This window comes from Microtus pennsylvanicus, chromosome 14, assembly GCF_037038515.1.
Source record: "Microtus pennsylvanicus isolate mMicPen1 chromosome 14, mMicPen1.hap1, whole genome shotgun sequence".
NCBI lineage: Eukaryota > Metazoa > Chordata > Mammalia > Rodentia > Cricetidae > Microtus > Microtus pennsylvanicus.
In genome coordinates, this window is record NC_134592.1 from 43,950,636 (window position 1) to 43,972,872 (window position 22,237).

The following is a 22,237-nucleotide window of genomic DNA, read 5'->3' on the forward strand; positions in this document are numbered from 1 at the left end:
GCCACATGCAGCCTATAGACTACAGGCTGGACACGGGATTCCAAACAGTTACTCTCGTCATAGACTGGTCAGGATTGTTCCATGTGTTATTTTCCAGACAGTCATGTCACACTGACATACTGACTCAGCTTTCTTTTACCTGGTTTAGCAGAGAGCTCAGATTCCGGCAGATTGAGAATGTCTAGTTCCTTAATGTCCTTTCTTGCTATGGAGTAACTATGAAAAAGAACAAAATGGGGACAACTACTTATTAAATAAAAAACAAACAAACAAAAATCATTTGAACATTACACATTAACACATTCATTAGACCTCAAAAAAAAAAATCAAAATTATTTTGTCCTATAGTGTTTTATAAGTTGCAGGCCATGAATGACCTGCTCCTTAAGAACGTATTGGAAGTAATACAGACAAAGCTAGTATTTTTAAATTTCATGTACTTAAAGTACTCTTATTTGAGAGCCTCAAATTCAATGTTTCCAATTATACAACCTTCCTATAGACAAGAGTTTCTACAAACATAGTCATTTCAATACTTACAGATAACACATATTTTGCTCAGTGTTCCCTAATTTTTGTTAATTTATTAAAATATTTTGACTATTATGTATATTATGGTATATTTTTCAAAGAGAATAACAAATATATATACTTAATTTTACTATTCTCTTTAAATAAAAATGTGAAATTAGTAGAAAGTTTCTAAAAATCTGTTTTTCAAAATAAAAAGTAAAAGCAATTATTCTACTAATGACTGTTAAGTTTCATAATTCATAATATGAAATAACACATGATAAAAATCCAAAATTTTTCAATTAAAAAACTATATACACTTTATTTACAAATAAATGTCTTTAATACTGTTCGCACATATTGAATTTTTATATGTTTATCAGCTAAAAGCACCCTAACTTTGAACACAGTAAGGAAGAACTTCTCAACCCCCTCTCAAGGGACTCGCGTTATGGTGGGTGCCCATCACTCTGTCCCATCCCCATGAATCACACCAGGTGTTTCATTACTCACAATTTAGAATCAATAAATGATCGAACTAAACACTGGTCCTTTTTCACTGTGACATCATCATTGCAGCTGGGAGAGATGACCTGGAATACAAATTCAGAATCTACTGACTCCTCTTGCTCAAAGAAGAAAAAAAAATTGTTTGTTTGCTTGCTTGCTAACTAAAAAAAATATTTTTCAGAGTTCTAAGTAATTAAACCCAAGGCCTTTTATATGCTGGGGAAGCACTCACCCACTGAATGCCTATTTGTTTGTGCGCAGGGCGGGGAGAGCTCAAGTATACCATGGCACTCATATAGGTTACAGGACAACTTGTAAGACGTGTTCTCTTGAAAATCAGTATGGTGATTTCTCAGAAAATTAGGAATCAGTCTACCCCAAGACCCAGTAACACCGCTCTTGGGCATATACCCAAAGGATGCACACTCATACTACAAGGACATTTGCAATAGCCAGAACCTGGAGACAACCTAGATGTCCTGAACTTAAGAATGGGTAAGGAAAATATGGTACATTTGCACAATGGAGTACTATTCAGCAATAAAAAATAATGACGTCTTGAAATTTGCGAGTAAATCAATGAAACTAGAAAAAAGAATCTGAGTGAGGTCACCCAGACCCAGAAAAACAAATATCACATGTACTCACTCATAAGTAGCTTTTAGACATAAAGCAAAGAATAACCAGCCTACAGTCCACAACCTCAGAGAACCTAGACAGCAAAGACCCTAAGAGAGACATACATGGATCCACCCAGGATGGAGAAAAAGACAAGATCTCCTTAGTAAATCAGGGGTGTGGGGGGCAGAAAGGAGGGTGGAAGGGGAGAGGGTAGAAAAGAAGGGGAGTGAGGAAAAACATATAGCTCAATTAAAAACAATAAAGTGTATATGAAAAAAAGACATGGTTCTCTCTTTCACCACGTGAGTCTTCAAGGGATTCAACTCAGGTTGTCAGAGTTAGTGGCAAGCATCTTTACCTATTGAGCCATCTCACCAGGTCTAAGAATTTTAAGTACTTTTAAAATAATTTAAGTAATTTTAAAGATAACTTAAGGGGCAAGGGGACTGAAGAGACAGCTCAGCAGCTGGGAGGACCCAGAGGACTCAGGCTCTGTTTCAAATGCCCACACGTGGCTCTCAATTGTCTGTAACTTCAATTCCAGCCTCCACAGGTGCCAACCACCCTGTGGTACACAGACATACATGCAGGCAAAACACCCCATACACAAAGAAACAGAATTTAAAAATTAAAAGTTAATGTCAAGTGAATTATATTTTACAAGAAATAGCTTAATTGCTAATAGATCTCATTATTAATAAATTATAAAAGTATTTTATTATTTTTAACATATTGGCTTCCTAGAAACTTAACATAGTCATTAGGTAATATAAAATAAATAATGAAATATAAATTAAAATACTATTGCTTTAAAAATTCTAACCTAAATAAAAATGACTACACTTATGTATTTGTGTGGGAGGGCACACATGTATCCAGCACTCGTGAGGGTCAGTGCTTGTCATCCTATCTTCCTTCCCCCGTATGGGTCCTGGGATCATAGGCTTGGCACGAGCAGCACCTTTACCTGTGGGAGGATCTCGCCAGCCCAAGACTTGACTTTGTATCCAAAACAATAGCATTTATGGATATGTGGGCTATTCTTTATTTTTCTAAGCTAGGGTTCCTGTAGCACAGGTTGGCCTCCGATTTACCACCTAGCGAGACTGACTGACCCCTATGCCAACCCCATCTTCACTCAGGGCACAGACTACAGGTGTGAGCAACGCAGCTGGCAGGCATGAATGCAGGAGCTGCAACGGAAATCTGGCATATTCCATCACCTGTGAACTAATGGCCTCCATACTGACTCCTGTCACTTCCAGTCTTTCTAATAATGGAGCAAACAAACTGTCTTGTGAACATTCCCAAATGTGCAGTGTAAATGGCATTCTGTGCCAAAGCTATCGGCAGAATTATCTCCTATATTCAGGTGACCATTTAAAGACCCTTCTGCCTCAAGAATCAACTATCCTTGCATTCTATTCTCCCCTACTCTTGTGAACAGTCAGTCACAGACGACTCTCGGTGAAAGACATACCACCAAGCAGTCTTCCCTCACAAAATGTCCTCGATTGCTCATCTGTCCTCATTCTTCCTGTGTACGCAAGGATTGGCATGTCTAAAAAATCTAAGTGCATCTTTCCTGTCTATTATGTCCTTATTCTAGTTTATGTGCCAGTACTAAAAAATTACTATAGAACTCCTTTTTTGTTGTTCTTTGTTTTTTTTTTTTTTTTTTGGAGACAGGGTTTCTTTGTGTAGCCCTGGCTATCCTAGAACTAGCTCTGTAGAGCAGACCAGCCTTGAAGTCACAGGGATCCGCCTGCCTCTGTCTCCCGAGTGCGGGGATTAGAGGTGTGGGGCACCACCGCCAGTCTGACAAGCTCTACGACATGTCAGGTTAGCCTCCACCTCCTGGCTGAAGCAAGCCTCCTGTTTCTGACTGCTGAGATGCTGAGATTGCAGCTGTACAGCACCACATCTGAGTAAAGATGGCTGGTCACTTTTCAATGATTTCTCCTAAAAACTCATATCTAGATAATTAGCTTGAATGCAGTAAAGAATTAAGGTGCTAGACATGGTGGCTCTCCCCATAGTCCTACAGTTTAAGAGACTGCAACAGGAGGACTGATGTGAATTCAAGGCCAGCCGGGCCTACACAGTAAGCTCCAGGCCAGCTTAAACTAGAGTGAGACAAACGAAACAAAAGAATTAAGGGATCAACCTAAAAGCACTGAAGTTGTAAAAAAGTAATGGGACATCGGAGGAAAAAAACCCTGAAAGACGTCAATAAATGATAACAGAGAATGGATAACTAAAGACAATGGCCTGACTTTTAATTTTTAAACACATAATAACATCTTCATTAAATTAGTAATATTTCCAATATATTTCAAAAAAGCTTGACAAATTCATTTTCAACAAGAAATAGAGCTGACTGACTTTGCAATGACACTTCACTTACCAAAGCAGGGTACCACTCCGGCCTCTCCGCTGCAGTGGTCACACGCACCACCTTTCCCAGTAAGCCATCACTGAGACGCCGCTCATCCTCATCCTCCTCTTCACTGCTTTCTTCTTCCTTTTCATCTTCAGTGCTAAGGGACAGAACAACCTGATTGTTATGATGGCGTAAGCCATGATTGGTCCAATCAGAGTGCTAAGTGTCTGGCCTGGCTGCCAAGGCTGCCTCTTCATTCCTACCGGGCTTGAGAAGATGGACACTCTGGCCTCACGCAAGTCATGGAGTCACCTTAGTAACTCCCGAGTCCACGTTACTGACATAGGACTCAGGATCCTATGCCAGGACAGAGAAGCCTATTTTTTTTAAAGACAGGGTGTCTCTGTATATCCATCCCTGGCTGTCCTAGAACTTGCTCTGTAGACTGGGCTGGCCTTGAACTCAAAGATCCACCTGCCTCTGCCTCCTGAGTGCTGGGATTAAAGGTGTGCACCACCAATTCTATGATTACCAAATGTACCTTGTAAAAACAAGGTTTTTTTTTTCTTGTTTTGTAATGCCAGAGGCTAAAAGATGAAAGTTTGATTTTCTAGTAGGTTATGAAAATAGCCCAGAAAAACCAAATGTGGGATCTAGTCAGATAATTTATCTGGGATAACTGTTTACTCTTAAGTGTCATAACATGCATCAATCTGAAGTCTATACTTTTTTTTAAATATTTTATTTATTTATTATGTATACAATATTCTGTCTGTGTGTATGTCTGCAGGCCAGAAGAAGGCACCAGACCCCATTACAGATGGTTGTGAGCCACCATGTGGTTGCTGGGAAATGAACTCAGGACTTTTGGAAGAGTAGGCAATGCTCTTAACCTCTGAGCCATCTCTTCAGCCCCTGAAGTCTATACTTTTTAAAGAAAAATGAGTACACATTCTCATTTCAAACCTTGATGAGTGTACACTGACATTTGTCATCCACTACGCTACACAGCGCTATTAACTATTAAAGCCCTGGAGGCACTTGCTCTGTTATCTTTTGTATTTTCATTTCTCCTCCCACTGATCCGTTGTAGTATGGTGCGGCCCGGATCCCACACGGCTAGCACAAATTGTATTCTTTTAAACACTGCCTGGCCCATAAACTCTAGCCTCTTACTGGCTAACTCTCACATCTTGCTTAACCCATTTCTATTAATATGTGTAGCACCACAAGGTCGTGGCTTACCGGGAAGGATTCGAGCCTGCTTCCATCTCGGAGAGCAGAGCCATGGTGACTGACCTCACTGCCTTCTTCCCAGCATCCTGTTCTGTTTACTCCACCTATCTAATTTTCTGTCCCATTAAAGGGCCAAGGCAGTTTCTTTATTTAACCAATGAAATCAACACAAAACAAAGGACTCTCCCATATCAATCTGTTGTCTAGGAATCACCACATGCTTCTCTCTACTTTCTGTAGTGACAAATTTTCCTCAGTTTTAGTTGATGCCTCAACTTGCTTTTGAGTGTCCTACACTAAAATATCAGCTTACACATTAAAAATTTTTACTGATTAAAAATTATAATTATTAAAGACTACAGTACTATCTGAGGAATAAAAATACCACAAAGCATTAATGATTTGCTAAATCATTATCATACGCTAAATCACTATCATATAGTTTGATAAATCAATATCAAACTAAAAAATGTATAACACTATATCATTTCTCCCAAACTGACAAGATATTATGAATCTCATTGTGCTCAGCTATAGGATTCTGTAGGATTTGTTTGTGTGTGTGAGGAATAGAACTAATAATGTAAACATGGTTACTGTAATAAAGAGACATAGCTACTAATAGAACTAATAATGTAAACATAGTTACTGTAATAAAGAGACTTAGCTACTAAGTGGCTAAACTGAGATTTTCATTTAGGGGCCTCAAAGGTCTTTTGTTACTTTTTCGTTTGCCACTTGTATGTTTGACTTTGCCTTTTTAACATCTTTGTTAAATATGCATACAACCAATATCTGGATCCTGGTTTCTTCTATCCCATCAAAAGGAACAAAGGTCCCCAGAGAAATGTCCAATATCAAGGTTTGACGCTGGGAAAAAAGATCATGAACGTTTGACACTGTGTAGTATTAGGAAGTGGCCATGTGGTCAAGAAATGGAGAAATGTATCAAAAGCACACAAACACCAGCCTGGAGAGGGGCCCACTGGCTGAATGTGGAAAACTTGCGCATCAAAATAAAAATTAAAAAAAAATGAATTATAACCCATTAAGTAAAATTACAATTCATGAATATATACTGATAAGGAAATTTTTCTTTAAAGAATTTTTTACATTTAATCATTCAGTGTGTGTGTGTGTGTGTGTGTGTGTGTGTGTGTGTGTATGTGTGTGCGTGCACCATAGCATCTACATGGAGGTCAAAGGACGCCTTGCATGAGTTGATTCTCTTCTTCCATCATATGAAATTCTGGGATCAAACTCAGATAGTCAGGGCTGGTAAGCTGGTAACTGACTATCACCCCTGAACCACCCTGCTGGGTCCAGGAAAATGATAACTAAATTTAACTAAAAAGTGAAGCATAATTGAAAAATTACAAAATCATCATTTTGTTATTATAACAGTACTGATATGCAAAGGAGCCCAATGGGTGCTAAAACCACTGATGGAAGGGTATTTTGAGAAAGATCAGCATATCTACTGGCAAAGTAGCTCCACGCAGATTATTTAATTATCCAGGGAGAAAAGGTAACCAAAGAACTCTAAGGTCAGAAATTAGGCAGGAACCACATTAACTAGGTGATCAAAGGTAATGACATCAACTAAAGGACAAACTGATAGTATGTATCAAGGATGTATTTACACGCAGAAGGACACATATCACTTACTGTCAAAAATGTATAATATGTATAATCTTAATCTATAAATAAAAGTACCTGAAAAATCTGCATTGAAGATCAGTCTACAAAACAACTTGCCTGTGCTCTTAAATGGCAGCATCATGAAAACCAAATAAAAATCTAACGAATGTTTCCAGATTAAAGGGAGTTCACAAGCCAAATCAAAGAAACGCAGCTCATGAACTTGACCTGGTTTGGACCCTGAAAGGATGCTCGAAAGTCATCTAGGATGACAGATGGACCCTGAAATGCTGACAGCAGAAGGTAAGAATTTCCACCAGGTAAACTTTGTCAGCCAGTAGTGCAGGCCTGGAGGCTCAGTACTTTAGACCAGGAGGCAAAATAATACTGAGTTTGGCTGTGAGTTAAAACATTTCACATCCGTGAAGAAATTGAATTTTCTGAATATGATATTAGTATTTTACTTAAAGGCAAAGGATTGTCATGTTCTCTGCTTCCTTTCACATTGCTCAAGAAAATAAAATTCTAAGACTGGCTGGGCAGTGGTGGCACATGCCCTTAACCCAGCATTTGGGAGCCAGAGGCAGGAGGATCTTTGTGAGTTCAAGGCCAGCCTGGTCTCAAAGTAAGTGCCAGGACAGCCAGTGCCATAAAAATTATAAAACTGAAAACTAATTAAGATATATATAACAAAGAGATGGAAAGATAAGGCAAAAGGCCAGAACTATTAAAAACTGCATAACTAGACAAAGAACATACAGAAATCCTTTGTATTATTATTTTTAAGTTCAAAACTGTTTTTAAATAAAAAGATAAACTACAAATAATTACTCAGTAAAGGTAAATCATACCAATTAATAACAACGTCAAAGCAAACTAAAATCATCTTTTGGAAATGGAGTTTTGATAATGTCCAGGCAAAGTAAAGGGAGTAACTAAAAACGTCTGCTGAGGGCAAAAGGTCCCCCTTACAACATTCTATCAAAATGATACCCAGCAGAAGGCAGACATTCTGGGAAAGTCAGCTGGGGAAGACGTGAGCACCGTGGATTATTAAGCAAATACAAAAAAACTCACATAGGAAGTGACGACCTCCTCCCTCTGTTTGCCTTCTTTGCAATGACTGGTGTTCCAAAGTGCTCTGGATTCGTTAAAGGAAGCTGGTCAAGCGTCTGCAAAAGAGACAAAGGAATTCAATTCACACCTCAAATCCTCCTCAGTCACTGCAGTTCCCACACCAACCCCTACCACCTACCTCACTCTCAGCAAAGTGTCTCTCCCCTTTCAGGCAAAGTGAGGTGCGGCGCAGCGTTCTCTCATCCCCGTCATCAAACACTGCAACAAGCAGAAGATGTCTGAGAATTCATGGGCACCAATGTAGCACAAATAACAAAAACCCAGAGACAAATATTAGGGTTCAACCTGAAGATCAGAAAAGCAAAGCAGCCAAGCCACTAGAGAGCTCTTCTATGAAATCTTCAGACTGAAAGAGAGTCTCTTCCCACCTTATATTCCTCCCTAGTGCTGGGATTGAAGGCGTGCACTACCACGGGCAGGCCTTGGCTGACCAGTGTGGCTGTTTTGCATTCTGGTCTTCAGGTAAGTGTTATTGATTAAGATACAAATAAAATATCACTACACATCAATTTAATGAGAATAAAAATTTAGATGTAAACAATGACATTACTGCTATTTCAGAGTTTAATACTTATTATTTCTTAGCTATTTTTCAAAACCTTCCAAAATGAACATACCACGGATGTCATTTTATAGGTGTCAAACAAACACAGGTTAAATGGCTGCCCCTCTAAGCCAACTGCTTAAATATGTCTGCACTGTAGAGCCACCCTCTTAACTTGACCCAGTCAAAGCACAAATTGAAGATTGCCTTCAACCCTAGGCTGAATGAAACCAGGTCTCTCTAAAAAAACAAAGCATTATGTATATTTCTGTAACTATTATTATTGATAGAATACCTCTACTGCCCCTAAATATCTGATTTCTTCTTCTTCTTCTTCTTCTTCTTCTTCTTCTTCTTCTTCTTCTTCTTCTTCTTCTTCTTCTTCTTCTTCTTCTTCTTCTTCTTCTTCTTCTTTTCTTTTTTCTTTGCCAGGTTTCTTGAGAAAAGGTTTCTCTACATAGCCCCAGCTGTCCTGAAACTCACTATGTAGACCAGGCTGGCCTCAAACTCTCAGAGATCCTCCTTGCTCTTCCTCTGTGTCTGACTTCTGATAATGGTGATAGATTGTGTTTTTCCTACTTATTTGCCCAATGACTTCATATACTAGAAGCCCTGGCTGCCCTTTCCATAATACATGTTTTTTTTCTTTTACTAGAAAAGGACACAAGTAATTAAAAAGGAAACTAAACCTTTTGTTATTTATTCATTGTGCATTATTGTCTAAAATATATGTGTCAAAATTACAATATACAGGCTTTCCCTCAGCTCAGGGTAGACTGCAAATGCAGTAGGTACAAAACCCTGAGTTTGATCCCCAATGTGTAAGGGGCTATGAGTGAGGGTGATGTATGCAGCATTATCAAGTATAACAAATGAACCACTCATCTTTGAAAAATTCCAATCCCTGGTGTCACAAACCAAACAATATAATTCTGCATGTATTTGTGTCAATATACAAGATATTTTAAAGAATAAAATCAAGCCAGATGGTGGCGCACACCTTTAATCCCAGCACTCAGGAGGCAGAGGCAGGCTGATTGATTTCTGTGAATTTGAAGTCAGCCTGATTTCCTTAGGAAGATTCAGGACAACCAGAGTTACAGAGTGAAACCCGGTCTACACACACACACACACACACACACACACACACACACTCCAGTTTTCCTTTATGCCTCTCATGACAACGGACACACATGTGAATGAAGTACGAGGAGAAAGAGTAAAGCTACAGCACCAATGTGAGGGTTAAGATCACTGGCTGCTCTTATGGTGGACCTAGGGTCAGTTCTCAGTATCCACACAGTGTGTCACAAGCACCTATAACTCCAAGTCCAAGAGAATCACTGCCTCTGCTTACCACAGGCATCAGACATAAGCATGGTGCACATACATGCATGTAAACAAGGCACATGTATATATTAAATTAATCTAAGAAAAAATTTTAAAGACCAAGTGGCATCAAATTTATATATGAAAATATTCATCACAGTGTTTTATCATCTATCAGTGGAAATTCTAGAATGTTCCAGTGAAAAAACTTCAACAATGTTTTCCATAATTCTTGTTTTATAAATAATTGCTTTGAAATAAAATTGTACTTTTGAGAAAATGCATTTTGTTTAAATATCCATTATTATGGGTAGAAAATTCTGTTAATTTTTCCTTTCTTTTTCTTTTAGGTTTTTTGAGACAGAGTTTCTTTGTGTTGCTCTAGCTGTTCTGGGATTAGCACTATAGATGAGATTGGCCTCGAACTCACAGAGATCCATCTTTCTCTGCCTCTCCTAGAGCTGGGATTAAAGGCGTTTGCCAGACACCACAACTGTGGTGTATAGGTGTTTTGCCTGCATGTATATGTCTGTGCACTGTATTTATGCCTGGTAACTATGGAAACCACCAGACTAGGCTGACAAACAGCTGAGCAGCCATGAGTGCTGGGACTCAAACTTTGGTCCTCTGAAAGAACAGCCAGTGCTCTTAACCACAGAGGCATCTCTCCAGCCCCAAAACAGATTTCTTGGAAGGGGACTGTTTCATCTTACACAAGAACCTTCTAGTAAACAAAGAGAAACAGTTTAAGATTCTAATTTGCTGAATTAAATGAGGTAAAAGCAGGCTGTGAACATGAGATAAGTCTAGTCTATACAGTAAGTTTCAGGGCAGTCAGAGCTACATAAGGAAACCCAGACTTAATTCAAACCATACAAATGTATTTTTTTTAAATATTTTATTATTTATTATGTATACAATATTCTGTTTGTGTGTATGCCTGCAAGCCAGAAGACTCCATTACAGATGGTTGTGAGCCACCATGTGGTTGCTGGGAATTGAACTCAGGACCTTTGGAAGAGCAGGCAACGCTCTTAACCTCTGAGCCATCTCTCCAGCCCCATACAAATGTATTTTACACTCAAGTCCTTTTTACACTTTTAGTGAATTTTGCACTTTTTCTGAAAACCATGGAGAGCACAACACAATGGATTTACTAATCCTGACATCTCCTTCATCAAAACCACGAAAGACACTCCAGCTACCACAGAGACAGGAAAGCCTCGTCTGAGTAATCCCAGCACTTGGGAAGCTGATGTCCAGGCCAGCCTGGGCTACACAGCAACAATGTCTCAAACAATAATAATTAAATAAGATGTTCTCTCTAAGGAATTGTTTTGTAGTTCAGACTTACAAGATAGCATAGCAAGTAAAAACTACAAAGATTTAATCATGTTCTGAAACAGTTGATACCTGCTAAAAACATCATTTGTATAATTCATTGAGCATTTTATTATTCGTTGAACAGCCCCAAATTATTAAATCTGATTACTATATAAATACAGAAGCTTATTTAAAGAAAAATGGCAAAAAAGGGACTCAAGACAATATTAATCATTCTAAATAGACAAAATGATACAAACACAAACAAATACATAAGACCTAGTACCAATCTTCTAGAATTCAAGGAAATAAATAATCAACAGTAATACAATATATTATACTACTAAGTATAGAAGACCCGTCTCCCTGTTATCATAAAACTGATTGATACTGTAAGAAAATAAAATATCTAAAGTCGGTCATCTACCCAAAGATATTAAAATTGACCATCATTTACTAAACTTCAACCACATCTTCATCCACAAAACAGCATCTGGATGCTACGAATCACTATCTTCTCTTTATAGGTAAATTAAGAATCAGAAGGTTAAGTAATGAGCCACAATGTAATTAAAAGGCCCAAAGACACAGGAATAAGAGTAAAATGAATGTGCACAGCCCTAGGTGGCCCATTCCACATGAGGCTATTGCTCCTAAGCTTGTTACAAGGAAGGAAGGAAGAAGTCAAAAATTCAGAAAAGCAAAATTATTGGTATAGATGTATACAGTAGTTAGGATAGAACAAAATATTTTACAAAATGAAAACTTTAAATATATCTACTTTAGGGGAAACCAATTTCCTTTAAATATCATTTACTTTTATTTGATTAGCTAACATATCAAACTATAAACATTTATAGTACACAACATGTTTTAAATACATGTGTACAAGTTAACATGTTAGCACACACATTAGCTCACATATTTTTGTGGTGAGAACATTTAAAATCCATCTCAGTGCACTGTTATTAACTAGCCAACACCTCTTTGATTTATTCCCCTCCTCAGCCCGTTTGTTTTACTTGCCCCTTGCCATGTAGCCCACACTTGCCTGACTTAAAAAAATCCCACCCCCACCTTTGCCTTGAATGCCAGGATCACACATCACACCACCCAATTCTGCTTAACTGAAATCTGCATCATTTGACTAACACCCCCAACCCTCAGCCTACCTCAACCCTTCCTGTCCTGGTCCCTTCATTCTGCTTTTTCTGAGTTTGACCTTTCCAGATTCTACATACAAAGGAGATGGTGTAGTATTTGATTTTCTGTTGAGTTTATTTCTGTTAGCACGATGTCCCCAGGTTCGTCTACAGTTGCCAAGTGGAATACTTTCCAACCTTACTAAAACTGATCAGTATTCCATGGCAACAGATCACATCCTACCTAGTCACCCACTGATGGATACCTAGGTTAACTCCATCCCTCCACTGGGAGGGTGGGGGGGCCACAGTAAACATAGAATACAAAAGGCCTTTGATGCACTGGCTTCATATTTCTTTAGATACGGATACAGAAATGGGATTTCTGGATGGATAGAAGGTTATTTTGTAATCAAGTGTTGTCGTTTGCACATGCATATAGTCCCAAGTACTCAGAAGGCTGAGACAGAAGGACTGTGAGTTAGAGCTAGCCTGGGTTACACAGGGAGACCTTGTCTTAAAAAAGAAAAGTTCAAGTTTTAGCTTTTTGAGGAACCTCTATACTATTTTCCACAGGGATTTTACTAATTATACTCTTCCCAACAGTAAGGAAAGGCTCCCTTTGCTCCACATTCTTACCTTTGTGGTAACAGCTATTCTAACAAGTATGTGATGATACCTCATGATGGCTCTAATTTCCCTAATGATCAATATGCAGTCATACACCAGCTAGGCATGGGAGCGTATCCCGAGAAAGACATGGCAGAATGACAGCAGCACTGTGAGATCATCACCATCCCAGAGGATGCCGTTGCCACACCTAGGAGTATGTGTCACTGCCCTCAGGCTACACGCCAAGCACACTACTGTGCTAAAATTGCAGGCCTCAATAACATAATCATAAGTATCTTTAAATTTAAACACACAACAGGAACAGCAAACACACAGTACAAAAGATAAAATGGAAGATTGGAAAGACGGCTTAGTGTCTAAGAGCACTGGCTGCTTTTCCAAAGGATTAGGGTTTAAGTTCCAGTACCTACATGGGCTTACAACCTTAACTCCAATCCCAGGGGATCTGACACCCTCTTCTGACCTCCTTGGACATCGGGCACATGTGGTACACAGACATACAGGCAAAATACCCACCTACGTAAGCTTTAAATGGTGACCACCTACTGCAAAAGAAGCATACAGAATGAAAGTTGCTTTAGCTGAATGAGTATGATTGGCGGGAATACCACTGCACACCACAGACTTCATAAATACAGCATAATTGGGCTATACTCACTTTACGGTATTTTGTTCTGCAATAATAAACATTAGATTATTTATCAAGCTATTCTTTTCACTTGTTTTAATGAGGGGTCTAGCAATTACTATGCAGATCAGGCTAGCCTGAAAGTTAAAGGGATCTGCCTCTGCCTCCCAAATGCTGAGATTAAAGGCGTGTACCACCATGCCTGGCATCTTTTGTGTCATATAATAATACTCAGTTTAAAACACAAACCTCTTTGTACAACTATACAAAATTACTTTCTTCTTTTCTGTATTTATTCTATTCTATAAGTTCATGTTTCTCTTAAAACTTTTCTGCTAAAAGCTCAGATTCAAACATGCATTAGTCTAGGCTAACACAAAACTAGGATCACCAATAGCATTGTCTTTTAACTCTGTATCTGGTTCCACTGGAGGTGTTCAGGGACAATAACATACAAAGCAGGGTCATCCCCTGTGAAAACTTAGAAGAGTTTCTGAAAGGCTTGTCTCAGGTTAAACTGACACATGAAGAAATAATAAACATCCACAGAGACCGGAGGCTGGAGATGGCTCCGCAGGTAAGAGGCATTAGCTATTCTTACAGGGGACCCAGCATTTACGGAGTAATTCACAATGGGACAACTCCAGTTTCCAGGGGATCTGATACTCTTTCCTAGCCTCTATGGGCGCCTGCATGCACAAGATGCATATAAACTCACAAATACACACATATATCAAAATACAAATTTTTAAAATGTATTCCATCATTAACTGACTGACATTATCTAGAGCAGGGATTCTTAGCCTTCCTAATAATACGACACTTTAATACAGTTCCTCATGTTGTGGTGGCCGCAACCACAACATTACTTTCCCTGCTACTTCATAACTGTAACTGTGCTACTGTGGGAATCGTAATGTAAATATCTGTGTCTTCTGATGGTCTTTTGGAGTTGGGCCCCATAGGATGACAACTGCTGGTTTAGAGCACAGTTGTATTTGCTGTATTTTTACTCTGAAAAATGTCTGCTGAGGTGCTGGATTCATCAACTTTCCATCACAGTAGCAAGTCTGAGCTCAGCTAGTGCCACTTCAGATTCTCACAAGGACTTACTGAGTGATGGTGTAATAGCAGGCAGATCTTAACTTCAAATCTGTTGCTCTTCATATGTGGTATGATGTGATGTCTAGTTCCATTCTTCATGGATATATTCACAAAACATTTACTGAAGACATTGTTATGTTCATGGTTCTTTTTCCAAATACGATTATTGCACAAATACCTGGGTTTATTTCTGAGCTCTCTGCTCTGTTCTATTGGCTCTACGTGTCTGTGTTCACATCAGACAAATTATCTCAACTACTGTAATTTAGTAGATCAGGCAGGCAATGAAGGGTAGGCAAGCTCAGAGATTTAAAGCAACTGTCACCAAGCTGACGTGAGTGGGATTACTGAGATCCACACAGTAAGAAAGAACCAAGTCCCAAAAGAAGTCCTTTGACTTCCACATGTCCACTGTGACATATGTGTGCGCACACGGCTGGAACACATTCCAAATAAATAAACGAATAAACAAACTGAAGTTAGTAATGTCTTGAAGCTTGTTCTCCAAATCGCTTCAGACTTGTCATTTAAAAGAACTCTTAGACCTGATGAATTCCTTCAGCATTGCAGCTAGATACGAAATCAGTGCACAGAAATCATTAGCTTTTCTACAGATCAATAATGAACATCTGATAAAAACAGCATATAACACAAAGAATAAACCTAAACAAAGAGGTGAGGGACCTCTACAATGAAAGTGTCAGAACAGTGACAGAAGACACTGGAGGGAACTAGAAGGTGTGGAGACCTCTCACGCTCATGGATTGGCAGAATGTTGTAAACACGCCTGTATTGTTCAAAGTAACTTTAAACTCAACGCAATCACCACGAAAATTACAGTAATATTCAGGGCCAGAGAGATGGCTAAGTGGTTAAGAGTACTGACTGTTCTTCCAGAGGACCTGGGTTCAATTCTCAGCACCCACAGGGCAGTTCACAACTGTAACTCCAAGATCTGACACCCTCACACAGACACTTATGTAGACAAAACACCAATGTATATAAAATAAAAATAATTAAAAAAAACTATTGTAGCATTCATCACAGAACCATAAAAAGAATCCTAAAATTGATATTGAAGCACAAAAGACCTCAAATACCCAAAACAATCTTAAACAAAAAGAACAACACTGGAGGTATCACAGTATCTGATACCAGACAATACTCCAGAGCCACACACAGTAACAAAAACAGCACATTAGAAAAAAAAAAAAGACATGTAAATGAAAGAAAGAGAACAGAGGACCCAAAAATATTGCCACATGTAGACATTGAATTTTTTTTTTTTTTTTGGTTTTTCGAGACAGGGTTAGACATTGAATTTTTGACAAGCGTGTCAAAAATAAACCTTGGAAAAAAGACGCCCGCTTTAAAAAATGATACTCAAAAAACTATCTCTACATCAAAGAATAAAAATTGGCTCATCTTTCACTGTACAAATAAATCAATATAAGCCTGGAAAGTTGGAAAGTACTAGAGGAAGATACAGACCAGACACTTCAATTTACAGGTACAGGACAAGAAATAATCCCAAGAACTATCAGGATGGTTTACATAAAGTTAAGCTTCTACACAGCCAAGAATAGTATCATACTGTGAAGACAGAGCCTAGTAAAGAAAGAAAGTCTTTCCAACTATATACCAGACAGGGGATTAATATCTACAATATATAAAAAACTGCAAAAATTAAACAAAAGCAAAAGCCAAATCATCCATTCAATAAATGAGCTACTGAACTGAGTAGCATGTTCTGAAAAAAACTACAAACAGCCAAGAAATAGTTGGGAAAGTATTCAGTACCCTCAGCCATCAGGGAAATGTGGATTAAATCTGCTATGAGACTCTATCTCAGCCCAGTCAGAATGGCTGTCATCTTAAACAAACTAACAAATTCTGGCAAGCACACAGGGAAAGAAGAACCTTTAGAAACTGGGAGGAGAATGAGGGTGGAGAGAACAAACTCGTTCAGCCACTATGGAAGTCAGAGAAACTGAAACGGAACTACCCAGTGATCCAGCTGTGTCACTCCTGGACCTGGAGGGACTTAGGCCAACACACCAGGCAGACACTTGGCACGTCCATCCTCACTTCGGAACAGTCACTTAAGCCAGGAAATTAGACAGCCTAGGTGTACTTAAATGTGGTACACGGACAACAGGATTTCACATAATCATAAAGAAAATTGAAATAATGAAATCTATAGGTTAAATAGGTGGAACTAGAAGTGATTATGTTACAGGAAATATGCCAGAAAGACAAATACTGTATTTTTTCTCTTATATAAGGACGAAACCTAGACTCCAAATATATATAATGTGCATGTGTATGTGTGATGAAACTATAAAGAGATCGACGAGAGGGGAAGAGGGGAGCTTAAGGGAAGGCAGAAAGAGAAGGTGGTGGACTGTGGAAGGAAACTATCGGAGGGGAAGAAGAGAGCATCCCACTTCAGCTTCCCATGTACTACACATGAGCCATCACAGCCATCACAGCTGGTGAGAAATATTTCCAACCCAGAAACAAACAAAACACCAGGATTTTGAGTTTTAGGCCAGCCTGGACTACACAATGAGACTCTGGTTTTGTTTTGTCTTATTTTAGATTTGTTTATTTATTTAGTATACAGTGTTCTACCTGCATACTACAAGAGGGATCAAATCTCATTCTAGATGGTTCTAGAGCCACCATGTGGTTGCTGGGACTTGAACTTGGGTCCTCTGGAAGAGCAGTCAGTGCTCTTAAACTCTGAGCCATTTCTCCAGTCTGAGAATCGACAGATGAGCTGAGACTACATACAGTTCAATATTAGAAAACAAGGTGGTGGTGGTGCATGACTTTAATCCCAGCACTCAGAATGCAGAGGCAGAGGATCTCTGTGAGTTCGAGGCCAGCCTGGTCTACAGAGTGAGTTCCACTACCATCAGGACTATCCAAAAAAGAAACCCTGTCTCGAAAAAAAAAAAAAAATGGAAAAGGAAAGGAAAGAAAACACGGTGCTATTAAGACTAAAAACACCCAAAAAACTAAAACCAAAAACAAAATTACAACAACAAAACTCCTCATATAAAGAATCCACCTGGATCTCTATGAGTTCGAGACCAGCCTGGTCTACAAGAGCTAGTTCCAGGACAGGCTCCAAAACCACAGAGAAACCCTGTCTCGAAAAACCAAAAAAAAAAAAAAAAAAAAAAAAAAAAGAATCCACCTAGCAGAGAGGTAATACTGGAGATCAAACTCAGGGCCTTGATAAGCAATTGCTCTCCACTGAGCCACATCCAGCCCCATAATCTCATCCAAACCTGTTATTCAGCTATGACAAAAGAGAATTACCTATATCACATTACAGATCTACTATCATTGATTAAGATGGTAACCTCATAGCATGACTGACCCTAACCCCTTATCTGATCACAACAGAAGGCCAGGTGTGATCTTCTGCTTCACTCTCAATGGTTCTGTGTAACTTCAGATCTCTGGAGGTCAAAGAAGGTCACAGGCCTTCTAAAGTGAGTCACACAGTTTTCTAAGCTACTAAAATATTTTTTTTGGAAATTTAAATAAAGAAAATCTGAGGAAAAAAACAATAAAACTCAATAGGTAGAAAATGCTCCTTTGAATACCCTCTGACACACACAAGTTTATGACCTGTGAGAGCTCACACACTTATTTAGCCATCTTTTATAATTGTAATTTCCTCATTGTCCTCTTATAGGTCCCTGCCACATCCCTTTAAGGCCTTATTTACAGTGGGGTGGTACTTTGAGTGCACTTAAGTGGATACTGACTTTCAAAACCTTAAACACTGACAGAGCAATCTCATTTATGCATATAAGTTAATAATTTTTGCTCTGTTCTTATAGTAGAGTCTCAAAGCCATGGCCTTGTAGATCAGTACTCTATCACTGAACTGGGATTCAGGTCCTCCCAATGATTTTTCATTTTTCCCCAAAATAAGTGTTTCTGCTTATATAGTCTGCCTTTCTCTTTCTTTTTTCCTTCCTCCCACACTTCTTTGTAAGACTTACTTTATTAAACATATATTTTTATTATTTATCTGTGTGTGGGAGGGGTGTGTGCATGTGAGTGCAGTCACCCATGGAGACCAGAGGCACTCAATATCCCTACAGCTAGTTACAGCCAGTTGTGAGCTGCCCAACAAGGGTGCTGGGAACTGAACTCAGGTCCTTTGGTAGAGCAGTAGGTCATTCTCTCAGCCCTATAAAATTTATTTATTAGTGGGGTGTATGTGTGTGTATATATAGCCACAGCACAAGCAGGGGAAGAGAGAATATTTTGAAGGGTTAGTTTTCTTGCACTACCTAAGAAGTTCTGACAATCATTCCAATTCAGCTGTCAGGCTTCCCTGTGTGGACCACTTCTGCGCACTGAGCCATCTCACTAGCCCATATAGCATGTTTTCCATACATGTACTATGTGCAGTAGAATCATCCAGCGTGTTAATAAAACGAAAGCTGGCATTGCTATCCCTAGACTTGCTGAACTTAGGTCTGGAGGTCCTCATTTTATATTTTTTAGATAAGAACCAGTTGACTCTTACATACACTTAGATGGGCTTTGGTATCTCATCCATATGCAAGCTGGCTTTAAGTGCTTGGAGTAATTATCCAGCACAGAAGAGCACAGTGAATAATGTTCACTACTGACTTCTCTAGAAATGACAAAATGCTATTCAAGTAGAGGAAGACAGACTCATAATTCAATGGTTATGCTGGAATGCAAAAGCAGGAAATGTGAAAATGTGCAGGAATTGATTCCGCAGAGCATAGGTAAGGCTTGACAATGAGCGCCACAGGGGACTGATCAGGATCTAAGTACTTATCATATAATCTCGTACTAACTCTGCATCTACTAATCCTTTAGCCTCCATTAGTGCCTTGTTTACGATAGCACAGATCTATCAACTTCATCTCTCACAGTCAGTAGGAACTGCAGTTTTTAAATCCTTAAAAACTATCAATAACGCTGGGTGGTGGTGACGCAAGCATTTAATCCTACCACTCAAGAGGCAGAGACAGGCGCATCTCTGTGAGGTCAAGGCCAACCTCGGCTACAAAGTGAGTTTCAAGACAGGCTCCATAGCTACAAAGAAACCCTGTCTCGAAAAACCAATAACCAAACCTAAACAAAACAAAAATCTATTAATACTAACAACTCAGTGCAATGAAAAACATCTTGAGAATTACAGTACATGAACCACCATGTTTGGTAAGCCAAAGAAGAATTAAAACCTTTGAAAAAAGTACTTGGAAAGAGTAAATTAAAAATATTTATCTAACTAGGTAAGGAAACTATAACACTATAATACTACACCAAGCTAGAAATTTAAGAACCAGCAAGGTTATGGGTGTTGGTGTAAACATCTTGGGTATAGTCCACCTACGTGCTTACTCCCAGAGCACTGAGAGGCTAGAAACACCACTAGCTAGTCCACTCAGTAAGCCTCAGTACTTCAAGGTAACTTCTAAGTTTTCGTTTACATGGTCTTGTGACACCTGTTGCTTCTCACTGAAAGATTTTAGTTCTGTTTTGAGACAGGGTCTCATGTACCCCAGGTTGGTTTCCAACTCAGTATGTATCCAAGGACTGCCTCCAAATCCAGATCTTCTTGCCTCTTGAGTGCTAGGATTACAGGAATGAACCATCATACTCATAGGGTCTCACTATGGAGCCTTGCCTGGACTGAAACTCACTATGTAGACCAGGCTGGCCTTTCAATCACAAAAACCCATCTGGCCCAGCTTCTGAACACTGGCCATTAGCCACCACTCCTGGCTCATTAACTTATTTTAATGTATTTTCTCTGTGCTTTGTTTGCATGTACACCTGCACCTCAGAAGAGGGCATCAGACCCAAAGACAACTGTAAGCTGCCATGCGGGTGCTGGGAATTAAACTTGGGACCTCTGGAAGAGCAGCCTGTGCTCTTAGCCATCTAGTCTCCTCATCATCCCTCACTAACGTTTTGTAAAGCCAACAACAGTTCACACACAGATAAATGAACTCACATTAACAGTAGGAGGATCCACTGTACAGATCAAACACGAGGCTATGAGCACTAGGCATGACTGTCTAGCAGACCTCGTTACACCTTCACATTCTGCTCTAACACCTACATCACCTTCAGTGTGACAAGTGGCAGTGACTTCTGTTCAGTCCTGACCACAATTACAGAAATAACACTATAATACTGTCTCATGGAATGAAAAACATCAGACTTTCTGGAAGGCATAATGTTCAAGTAGGCCACAACAGAAGTACTCTTAGATAAAAAGTATAAATGCCCAAGCTATCTAAGTGTCCCCAGATGAACATCACTACAATTTTAGCTAGCTATATGCAGTAAGTTCACAGGAAAGCACGCACGATCTCTGCCAACACACACATCAGTGTATGTATAAGGAAGAGGTATGCACGCCTCCAGTGAACGCCATGTGAAAAGTTACTACTTACCCACAGTATACCAACTAGCATCTGTCAACTTGCTGATAATAGCTTCCTGGAAGGATCCATCAGATGTCCTTGTTTCAACAATAGCTCCGACCTAAAACAGGAAACCCAAATTTTCTTACAAGATTTAAACACACAGATCAAACCATTCCCACCAACTACATGAGTAAAAAACTTTTGATAAGCGCATAAGCTAGAATAAAAGAGAATTAACAGTTAGGATACTCATATCTTTATTATGTAATCTGAGCCAAATTCTTTGGCGTAAGTAAGAGACTTGATGCTTGTATTTTACAAATTAAAAAGATAATTTGCAGAACCTAGGATTCAAATCCTAACTAAAAATCTTATTTCAGAGTTTATCCTATTGGATAATCTTCAATAAGCTTAACTATAACAAATGTCAAATCATAAGACAAGAAAAATACTTTATTTTCTTTCACCAAAATATTGAGTATGGAATTCAACACTTATATCTAGAAACCTTTTAGATAAAGGGTTCAGTTAGAGAGAAGGGGGGGGAACGGACCAGTTAACCTTCTTTCAGCTTCCAGACCTCTGTATTTCAGGTTATTAACAAAAGTGGTCCTTTGACATAACAAAGGTTCACTACATAAACAGTCAGAAATGGATGGAAAACACATATAGCCATTCATTAAATTGAATAATAAAACAAGCATATTTTATCTGGTAAATCAAAAGAAAGGTTTATGATATATGGCATGTCACAGGCATCGTCTTAAATATTGCAACAATGAAAAAAACAAAACAAAACAAAAAAACACAAAGGAATATATTCAAGCTGAGCATGCAGCACAGCCCCACAGGTAGATATCTCTGTGAGTTCAAGTCCAGTCTGTCCCACAGACTGAGTACCAGGCTAAGCAGGGCTACACAATGAGACCCTGTCTCAAAACAAACAAACTATATATGCATATGTATGTTTGTAATCACTCCATGATTTCAAACCAAAAGGTAAGCGAAAGCATATCCTAACATATGTATGAAATTGCTCTGTCAGCCAAG

At 38.9% G+C, this 22,237-nt stretch overlaps 1 protein-coding gene across 2 annotated transcripts in view; it reads right to left on the reverse strand.

The window, feature by feature from the left end:
* The window catches only part of Arid4a (AT-rich interaction domain 4A), a 66,757-nt gene that overhangs the window by 38,297 nt on the left and 6,223 nt on the right, over positions 1–22,237 (reverse strand). For both annotated transcript variants that reach the window (XM_075947516.1, XM_075947517.1), the window contains exons 5-10: positions 21,215–21,305; positions 8,160–8,239; positions 7,982–8,076; positions 4,052–4,184; positions 1,027–1,106; positions 140–216 (exon numbers count right to left, since the gene is read on the reverse strand). In XM_075947516.1, coding sequence (XP_075803631.1) covers positions 140–216; positions 1,027–1,106; positions 4,052–4,184; positions 7,982–8,076; positions 8,160–8,239; positions 21,215–21,305 — 556 coding nt within the window. The remainder of the gene's footprint in view (positions 1–139; positions 217–1,026; positions 1,107–4,051; positions 4,185–7,981; positions 8,077–8,159; positions 8,240–21,214; positions 21,306–22,237) is intronic.